Source organism: Sinocyclocheilus rhinocerous, unplaced genomic scaffold, assembly GCF_001515625.1.
Source record: "Sinocyclocheilus rhinocerous isolate Xijiao unplaced genomic scaffold, SAMN03320098_v1.1 scaffold792, whole genome shotgun sequence".
NCBI lineage: Eukaryota > Metazoa > Chordata > Actinopteri > Cypriniformes > Cyprinidae > Sinocyclocheilus > Sinocyclocheilus rhinocerous.
Window position 1 is genome coordinate 1,650,573 of NW_015626872.1, and position 11,224 is coordinate 1,661,796.

Below are 11,224 nucleotides of genomic sequence, written 5' to 3' on the forward strand. Positions count from 1 at the left end.
AAAATACAGAAAAATACAGTAAAAATTGTGAAATATTGTTACAATCTCAAATAGCTGTTTCTATGTGAATATATATTTAAATGTAATTTATTTCTGTGATGCGCAGCTGTATTTTCAGCATCATTACTCCAGTCTTCAGTGTCACATGATCTTCAGAAATCAGTATAATATGCTGATTTGCTGCTCAAGAAACATTTCTGATTATTAGCAATGCTGTATGCTGATTTATTATTAGAATTATCAACAGTTGTGCTGCACAATATTATTTTTGGAAACTACATTTTATTTTTCAGGATTCTTTGATGAATAGAAAGCTTAAAATAACAGCATTTATTTGAAACAGAAATCGTTTATAAATGTCTTTACTTTCACCTTTGATCAATTGAAAGTGTCCTTGCTGAGTAGAAATATTATTTTATTTACAATTGTTTTCAACATTGATAATAACCAGAAATGTTTCTTGAGCAGCAAATCAGCATATTAGAATGATTTCTGAAGATCATGTGACACTGAAGACTGGAGTAATGATGCTGAAAATACAGCTGAAATAAATTAAATAAATTATAATTTATTTCTGTGATGCGCAGCTGTATTTTCAGCATCATTACTCCAGTCTTCAGTGTCACATGATCTTCAGAAATCAGTATAATATGCTGATTTGCTGCTCAAGAAACATTTCTGATTATTAGCAATGCTGAAACAGTCGTGCTGCACAATATTTTTGAGGAAACTGATACATTTTATCTTTCAGGATTCTTTAAAGAACAGAAAGTTCAAAAGAACAGCATTTATTTGAAACAGAAATCGTTTATAAATGTCTTTACTTTCACCTTTGATCAATTGAGAGTGTCCTTGCCGAGTAGAAATATTATTTTATTTTATTTACAATTGTTTTCAACATCGATAATAACCAGAAATGTTTCTTGAGCAGCAAATCAGCATATTAGAATGATTTCTGAAGATCATGTGGCACTGAAGACTGGAGTAATGATGCTGGAAATACACAGAAATAAATTACATTTTAACAGATACTCACATAGAAATTTTTTAAATTGTAATAATATTTAGAATTGTAAATTGTAAAACAAATTTGAACAAATAAATGCAGCCTTGGTGAACAAAAAATACTTATTTTTAAAAATCAGTGAGAAATCATAATTATTCCAGACTTTTGGCCAGTAGTATATATATGCATAGAGAAAAAAAACATATGATTTTTTTCTCAGTGAAACATAAAAGCACGAAGCGGTTCCATCTAGCAGGACGCTCCAGTGAAGTGTTTGCCTGAAGAGTCTTGCGCAGATTGCTACACTTCATAGCCCCGCAGGGATTCACAGAACTATGACGCATTTGGCCTCCGCAGTCCTCTTTTTCTCTCGATCTCTCTTTCTATTTGCTGCTCAAGAAACATTTCTGATTATTAGCAATGCTGAAACAGTCGTGCTGCACAATATTTTTGAGGAAACTGATACATTTTATCTTTCAGGATTCTTTAAAGAACAGAAAGTTCAAAAGAACAGCATTTATTTGAAACAGAAATCGTTTATAAATGTCTTTACTTTCACCTTTGATCAATTGAAAGTGTCCTTGCTGAGTAGAAATATTATTTTATTTACAATTGTTTTCAACATTGATAATAACCAGAAATGTTTCTTGAGCAGCAAATCAGCATATTAGAATGATTTCTGAAGATCATGTGACACTGAAGACTGGAGTAATGATGCTGAAAATACAGCTGAAATAAATTACATTTGAACAGATACTCACATAGAAATTTTTAAAATTGTAATAATATTTAGAATTGTAAATTGTAAAACAAATTTGAACAAATAAATGCAGCCTTGGTGAACAAAAAATACTTATTTTTAAAAATCAGTGAGAAATCATAATTATTCCAGACTTTTGGCCAGTAGTATATATATGCATAGAAAAAAAAAAACATATGATTTTTTTCTCAGTGAAACATAAAAGCACGAAGCGGTTCCATCTAGCAGGACGCTCCAGTGAAGTGTTTGCCTGAAGAGTCTTGCGCAGATTGCTACACTTCATAGCCCCGCAGGGATTCACAGAACTATGACGCATTTGGCCTCCGCAGTCCTCTTTTTCTCTCGATCTCTCTTTCTCTGGCAAACTACAGCAAGTCATTCCCGGTGTTTCTGTCTTTAGCTGCTCCACAACTGAGGCGAAGGTTTTAGTGCCACAACTCTGGAGAAGTTTGAAAAATGCCTGTGCAATATAAATACAACAAATAATAACCCTGAAAAAATTCAGTGTTAAAAATTTTTCTTAGTAATTGAAAAAAAAAAAAGGATATACATATATATATATATTTAGCTATTTGAACAGCCTGTCTTGATAACATGTCTGATTTCAGATGAAAATGGATTGCAAATGACACTTCATGTTCATGAATTTTGTGGTGTTGGTTTATTTTTGCTTGCGATACGTGCACTTTCTCTATCTATTCCAGGAAAAACTCTTGCACTACTTGCTTGTGTAGAATTATATTAATAGCCTGGATGCATACAAATGTGAAGCTGTTGCTAAGGAAGAAAGCAAGTCTCAGTGAAGGATCATGAGACTCAAACTCTAGCTGAGAAACTTCTCCAAATCTTCCAGAATACCGCGCTTGTTAAAGTGTGTCAGCTCATCTTTCTCTTTCTTCTTCTGTGTGCTTTAGAAATGAGTTTGTAGCACGAGGACCTTTTGAAAGAGCGTCACATGGAAACACAAGAAAGAACCTTTTTAGAGCCAGAAAGAGAGACATATTCTCAATAATGACGGGCATTTTAACGTGCCATAAATGCTTTTTTCAAAATTGTCCCAATTTAGAACGAGAGCGAAGGCAAGCTGGGAAACTCCACTGACGGTCTGCATGCACAAGGTCAAAGGTCATGACCTCACTTCCTCTGTTCACTCTCACGCAACAGGGATCATTCACCCCGAACAGATCCCAGCGGTATTTGGGAAGATTTATTCTTCAAAACCAAAATGATGACGTAAAGTAAGATATTAGGGCTGTTAATGTTGGAAGCTTGTTTCTGTCACGGCCTAAAGGAATTAAAAAGGTAATTGCTACATTTGATCTCACAATTCTGATTTGTTTTCACATAATTCTGCATTTAAATGACACAATTATGACTTTTCCCCTCACAATTCAGAATTGCGAGATTTAAAGTCAGAATTGGGAGATATAAACTTAGAATTGTACAATATATACTCATAATTGCGAGAAAAAAGTCAGAATTATAAGATGTCACAATTACCTTTTTTTTTATCCCATGGCAGAAATATAATTCCATAGTTAGTAGATTAAAAATCTAATTTAATTATTTAATTGCCATTTTAAGCAAACACTCCAGTGTTATTTTACTATCACCGAGGTACTATTATAGTTTTTTTATTAACAACATTTTTTTGTTTTTTTTTGGTTTCATTTTAATTGTAGCTATAGTTTTAGTACTTTTGATGCATTTTTGTAATTATTATTATTATATGTTTTAATACAAAAAAAGTTTATTGTTTTATATTTTATTTCAGTTAAAGTATATTTTATGTCAAATAACATTTTTGTTATGGTTTTCGTTTTAGTTAACTACAATAGCCCTGAAACACTCATTAACCTTAATAAACACTGATTTGCAACATGCAATAAAAAGTAAATGCACTTATACAATTTAAAAAAGCATTAAAAAGCAAGGAAAATATTTTAGTCTCCATATAATAATGCAATAATCAAAAGAGGACAGTGGCTGTTGGCAGGGTTTATCACGATAAGGACTGTTTGAAAGTAAGGAGCGATGGCCTCCTTATCTGACTTCTGTAAGAGAGCTGAGGATACAGAGAGCTTACTGTTCGCTACATATAATGTGACTCTTCTGACTCCAGGCTTCTGCTTATTTTCCCCATTCATTTCTCCATAGGGATTTCCCATGTTTCTTCCATACAGAGTCATGAACCAAACCAACCAGCTCTGAGAGAAATCACAAAGAACTTTAATTTGAAGCAAAGCAGGGGCAAAATAAGTTACCAAAATAAATAAATAAAATAAAGCATTGCAATTGACTTTATCTGAAGGGGGAAAAACAGACAAAAGGGTAGAGAATTTGGCAATAAAAAACAACTTTAGAAATGAAATTGAAGCATATATCACCGCTTAAAGATGGGGTAAGCGATTTTTCAAAAACGCTTTAGAAAACTGATTCGGGCCGAATAGCAAAACAAACTTGTAGCCAATCAGCAGTAAGGGGCGTGTCTACTCATGATGTGTTCAGTGCACAGGACGGACATTAGCGAGCCGAGCGACAGAAAGATAGAGATGGCGGATAAAAAACAATGGTGTACACACGGTGCAACATTGATTTTGCTTTGTTTCACAGAATTAATCGTTGCCTGGGTTGCGTACGTATATGTGGGGCGGAGCTATCAAAATAGGGGCGAGACCATTTTGGGGTAGTGTTTGTTTTGGTGATTTCAAATGTCAACATTGGCTACCAGAAATCACTTACCCCACCTTTAATCTCAGAGCTCATATAAGGTTTATACACGAGCATCTTCAGTTTCTCTATTGAGTTGTAGCTGAGCTCTACTCTACTGTTGTTCATTGCTCTTCTGACACACTTGTGTTTGAACAGTTCAGAAGCGCCACCTGCTGCCGACTGCTGGAAATCTGGAGCCCAACATTGAGCGAAACGCTTTGAGACGGACTTATAATTACATGCATACTGCAGCTTATTTACATGCTTCATGATGCTTACATTTTGCAAAGCCATTAATCTTTTTTTTTTTTTAATGTACAGAGTCATACATTTTAATGCATCTCATCTGGGAAGGACAATTAAACATTTAGCTGAACTTTAGATCTTAACTCCAACTTTGGTTGAAGTTAACTATTGTGCAATATTTAGTTTAAGCTTAAAAAATTATTTGCATTACCACAGCAGACCTGCCAGGGGTCATGGACCAGGGTTATTATAATTAGCTACAATTAACTAAAACTAAACCATAAAAAAACAAAAACTTTCTTGCTTAAAAATAAAATTAACTTTAACTGAAATGATATATATATATATATATATATATATATACACATACATATCAACAGTGTTTCGATGATAGATGTTTCCAAAAAAAACTCAAGCTCTTGCTTTGAGGTGTCATTCTTTATTAAACCGTCTGTGATTATATATAGTTATATATAGTCTTCCACATCAAACCGTGACATCCATATGACTGTAGAGCACCAGGATCATACAACAATCATTAACAAAATGAGTAACAATACATTTACTTTTCACAATCATGACACATCTGAACACATCTGTCAATGAAATCAACACGACTGAAACGAGACTAAAATCAGTCAATTAGCTGAAAAGTACAAATTAAGGACAATATTTTTTTTTCAATATTTCTTCCCCCAAAAATAGATCCACCACACATTTACATAATCTTCTTAATTATGCATGCTTCAATCAATTTCAATCAGTTTTGAACTTTTGCCCTTTAATAATTTTATAATAAACCACTTCTGCAGGAGGAGAGTCTTTAAAACTCTTGATAACTGTTAAAACTCCTCTTCTAAAATTTTATTTAAAAAAAAGAAAACAATATTCATGCAAACAAAGTCACTAAATGTAGTCCCTCTCCTGTTAAACAGACGAACTCCAAACTAAAAAAAAACGAAAGAAATACTGTTGATAATAGTGAAAACATAATGCTTTGGCAATGGCTTTTGTGTTCATGGCTATTTATTCTCAGCACATTTGTGCTTTCATGACAAAGACCACGTCTAGAATATTCACAGCAGCGAACAGACACCACAGCACCACCGGCTGATAATTAATCTCAACATCTTAACTTCACTTCTGAATGAACGTTTGCAAATGCATTAATATCTACTTCAAATGACACGGCACAAAGCACAACAAAAGTGTAAAAAAAACAATCTTTTTAGATAAGTTACATGAAGGACAAAAGCAATCGCAGAAAAGTGTCAGTGTGTCTGATGTGCGGAGTCACTAGTGTACTGCAAACATTACTCAAGAACTGAAGCTACGTCTCCTGTTTAATAGTTCAGCCTTCAGGAAGAGATGATCAACTCCTGGACAAGTATTATGATCCTGTGATGTCCTTTAAAGGAGTAGGTCACTCAAAAATGGAAATTCGCTAAGAATGTGCTCGTCCTCAGACCATCCGAGATGTAGATGAGTTTGTTTCTTCATCAGGTTTGAAGAAATGTAGCATTGCATCAGTGTCTCAGCAATGGGTGCTCTGCAGTGAATGGGTGCCGTCAGAATGAGAGTCCAAACAGCTGATAAAAACATCACAATAATCCACACCACTCCAGTCCATCAGTTAACATCTAGAAAAGACGTTTTTAACTAAAATGCAAGTCCATAATAACGCTTCCTCCAGTGGAAAAAGTGGTCTGAATCAGGAGAGAAATCTGCACAGATCAAGCAACACTAAAACAGCTCTAAACAAATATGTGGCTGGATTTCGACGTGAGAGACAACAGGAGATGCACTTTTTCAGCTGTTTGGACTCTCATTCTGACGGCACCCATTCACTGCAGAGCATCCATTGCTGAAACACTGATGCAATGCTACATTTCTCCAAACCTGATGAAGAAATAATCTCATCTACATCTTGGATGACCTGAGGGTGAACACATTTTCAGCAAATGTTTTCGGTTAAATATTTTTTTCAATTTAACTCAAACTTTGCGTAAACCATCATTTAAAGGGTTGTTAGACATGTTCAGACTAAAGAAAGTACTAGAGATGATCTGTTTGTTTAAACATGCATATTTTAGATTTAAGAACTTTTTATTTCAGTTTAAGAGACATTTCTTTGACCACACAACCTTGTCTAGTTAGACTGCGCTGCCATTCCTGATGGCCAGAACACATAACTTTCACAAGATTAGCTTATAAAATGACAATAACCAACCGCAAAGTGTTTCTCTCCTCCTAACATTACGTTGAACTTGTCAATCTCATGATCTCCTGTTGACTTTCATGATGAAATGAATGAATCAGGCCATTATCTCCGTGAGTGAGCTCCAGTGTTCAGCTGCGCCTGAGAGACGAGATGTCTGTGATGATCAAGAGCAATGAACTTTAAACAGCCTTTCATCAGCTTTTCTTGTCCTACTTTCAAATGTCATCTGTAAGATTACATTGTGTTCGTTTGTTCTTATAAATGGATGATAAACCCTGTTTTAAAATCATACGAAGTCACTGTGAGCGTTTCAAACGACACGCACGAGATAAATGCATTTAGGTCCATAGTAATGAATTTTGCCCATTTGCAAATATTTAAACTACGCTGGGGTCAGTAAGATTTTTATTTTTTAGTTTGAAAGAAATTAACCACTTTTATTCAGCAAGGATTCATTAAATTGATCATAAGCAAAGACATTTATAATGTTAATGAAATATTTATATTTCAAATAAATGCATTTCTTTTGAACTTTTTATTTACCAAATATTCCTGAAAAATAAAACGTATCACAGTTTCCACAAAAATATTGTGCAGCACAACTGTTTTCAACATTGATAATAATCAGAAAAGTTTCTTGAGCAGCAAATCAGCATATTAGAATGATTTCTGAATTTTCACCAAGGCCACATTTATTTAATCACATTTAATCAATCAATTAAAATTTTTGAAATATTATTGCAATTTAAAATAACCTGTTTTCTATGTGAATATCTGTTAAACTGTAATGTATTTCTGTGAAGCGCAGCTGTATTTTCAGCATCATTACTCCAGTCTTCTGCGTCACGTGATCTTCAGAAATCATTCTAATATGCTGATTTGCTGCTCAAGAAACATTTCTGATTATTATCAATGTTGAAAACAGTTGTGCTGCCCAATATTTTTGTGGAAACCATCATACTTTTTATTTTTCAGGATTCTTTGATAAACAGAAAGTTCAAAAGAACAGCATTTATTTGAAATAGAACTTGTAACTTGTAGAACTTGAAATACACTTGTAACATTATAAATGTCTTTACTCTCACTTTTGATCAATTTAATGCATCCTTGATTAAAAGTATTAATGCATTTTGAAAATCATAAATGAAATCATAAACAGTAGTTTATGTTTGTTTATTAATTAGACGTGACAAAATATAAAGCACTTGCCAAAGCCATAAACCAAAACACCTGTCCTCAAGGCATAAAAAAAGTTTATTAAAAGATTCATTCCAAACTAATAATAAAGTACGAACCGAAATGACGCTCTGATTAAAAAGCAACTAATAAGTACATGTGCTCACAGCGTCATCTAGTGTCCAAAAACACACAGTAGATGAGCTCAACGTGCAGTGCTCTGGCTTTGTTTAGTGACTCCTATGACATACAAACAAACACGTCTTGTTCTGTCAAGTACCGTGTTCTCCCTGAATTAAAACTATCATAATACATTAACTATGTCCTGAATTAAAACTATCATAATAAATTAAATATGTCGACATACTCCCATCAGAATGAGAAAGCCAGTGGAAAATCATAGTGATTTGGACAATTGCATGCTTATGTTTGCACGTGCATATGTGCACAAACCGCATTTAAACATTTCTACAAAGATCCCATTAGAGACTGAGGTGGAAGGCAGTTTATGCTCGATGTAAACTATGGATTTCAAGCCCTCGGTAGAAGCATAATAAACAATAAAATGATGCTAAAAGTCTCGCATGAAAGACTGAATCAGTTTCGCAGTTAGAAAACACTACCGTTTTTGCCCTCCTGTGACCTGCATAATCGATTTACAGTATACTGAATATAAGGGCTGATACAGGATCCATTACCCATCCAAGCACAAATCATGCTGTGTTACTGGCGCTTGCTCTGCAGCACTCCCCTCCAGTCGTCGGCCCAGGACTGAAGGCGTCTCTGGGACAGGTTTGGCGGCAGGTGCTTGTTGTGGCAGGCAGTGAACAGGACATGCTCCCAGGACGGATTGGGCTCCACACCTGCAGCAGAAACACAAAGACGTCGTTCCTCCAGAGCGCATTACGTGTGATGTGGGTAAAGCAGGCTCGTACTCACCTAGGATATCAGGTTTGTCATCGATGAGGATGTCTCCGGTCACTATGGTCTTGTCTCTGGTCAAGATGATCTGCTCCAGGAACTCGGAGCCCAGATGTTTCTCTACCCAGGCATACTGGGGACAAACACATTTCACTAGAGGAAGCCGCACTGAAATCTGGTTCAAACTGGTTGTGTGTGTGTGTGTGTGTGTGTGTGTGTGTGTGAGTGAGTGCGTGCGAGCGAGTGTGAGTGAGTGTGTGAGTGAGTGAGTGAGTGTGTGTGTGTGAGTGTGAGTGAGTGTGTGTGTGTGTGTGTATATGTGTGTGTGTGTGTGAGTGTGTGTGTGTGTGTAAAATTTACGATTATATTCAGAACAGCATATTGGGTAAAAAATATTTTTTAATCTTCACTATAAGTTTAATAATTTTTAAATTGCTGTTAAAAAAAAAATTAAACATTCTATATAATATCTTACTTTCACCAAACTCCCAGCAATGGGATTGCTTCAGTTATGTTTTATATATAAATGTATATAAAATACATAAAATAAAAATAAAATAAAATAAAAAATTCGGCTCAAAAGGCTGAACATGAAAACAACAATAACAGATGAGCAGATTAAAGAACCAAAACACAAAAATAATAATAATAAAACTTACAATACATACAAACAGATACATAAAATAATTAATCTTACATTAACTTATTCAAATCTGGAAATAAATAGACAGTTACAGGATTTTGATAAATTCCAAGAAAAGTTATTTTGTAAGACGAATAAGAAATATGTCAGACTCTGCACTAATTAAGTAAACGAACATACACTGATCAAGTTAAATTGAGCAGCAATTCTGTTCAAATATTTTTTTTTCTAAAGTCTAAAGAAACGATAGTATATTATGTCAAACTAAATGATTAATTATAATTTATTGTATTTATTATTAATGATTTTGTCGCCCAAAAATATTATTTTTAATTCTATTCATCAGGCATTCAAGAGGTGTGTTCAAGTCAGTGCATTTAATTTTGAATACATTTATATAAAAACAAAAATGGGTCAGAATTTATTTTACTGTGTCCTTGTTACATAAATAAGTACTGAATTAACACCATGTACTTACTATATGTTCACTGTTATTAAGAACACACTAAAATAAAGAAATTAATATCACGTTGCTGACCCTGAATAGTGGTCTCAGACTTTGGACCCCACTATACACATAATCAATAAATAACCCAATCAGACCAAAGTCCATCTATAAATACAGTTCAACCTCAGTTTAAGCGAACTTACCTTTTCATACGGACAGTAGCTGTAATGTTTTATTGGACTGGTGCAAATGAAGACATCTGTACTGGGTGAAGGAAAGAGAAACTAAGCAAGAGTCATTTCACAACTAGTAATAATATGCAAACTAAACATTTACTCAAGGCAGATTACTAGCTGTGCTGTTATGCAGCGTGAAGTAGTTCATCTGAGACTTTCTCCGACTGTACTTCACTGTGACTGTCACACAAACACTTCAGATTAGCATGAAATGAATCACAGAACTAGTACAGCAAGACAATGTCCCGCTGGTTGAACTTACTTCTCCATCTCGGACATCTCCTTCACCGCCTCCACTCCTCCGGGAAGAGGCTCCAGGTCAATGAAGAAGTTTTTGGACTCCCAAATGCTGATGGCCTTTTCCTGCAGTCAATGCAAGCTTTGATTAATGTCATTCAACATTAGGGATGTTCATTCTTATCACGATTACAGTGACCAAAATCAACACGGTATTGTTAAAATGTGCTGGAAATGTTCAAAAAGTACTGACGCATAAATCACTAAACCAGGTTTTATATTTAAAATCAACAAACAACCAATAAAATGACTTTTTGTTTGCATAATCACTAAAACAATAACATCACCAATGATTTTACATGAAAACATGACTGACAATGATTTATCTAATAGCATGATCAAATATCTAAAGCTTTGAAAAACCTTACATTTGAGCCTTTAAATAAAGAAAAGGGTTAAATGATAATTGATTAATAAATGATGTATTTTATCTGTTCCATAAATAATTTTAGATACTTTATCTGAATTGTTCTAATGTGTAGAATCACACACACACTCTCACACACACACACACACTCTCACACACACACACACACACTCACTCTCACACACACACAC

The 11,224-nt window shown here is 34.3% G+C and overlaps 1 protein-coding gene across 1 annotated transcript in view; it reads right to left on the reverse strand.

Moving 5' to 3' along the window:
• Window positions 1-8,181: 8,181 nt before the first annotated feature.
• nt5m (5',3'-nucleotidase, mitochondrial) overlaps window positions 8,182-11,224 on the reverse strand; it is a 4,513-nt gene continuing 1,470 nt past the window's right edge. Inside the window, exons 2-5 of the mRNA XM_016527446.1 lie at window positions 10,632-10,732; window positions 10,337-10,397; window positions 9,061-9,175; window positions 8,182-8,984 (exon numbers count right to left, since the gene is read on the reverse strand). Coding sequence (XP_016382932.1) covers window positions 8,845-8,984; window positions 9,061-9,175; window positions 10,337-10,397; window positions 10,632-10,732 — 417 coding nt within the window. The 3' untranslated portion in view covers window positions 8,182-8,844. The remainder of the gene's footprint in view (window positions 8,985-9,060; window positions 9,176-10,336; window positions 10,398-10,631; window positions 10,733-11,224) is intronic.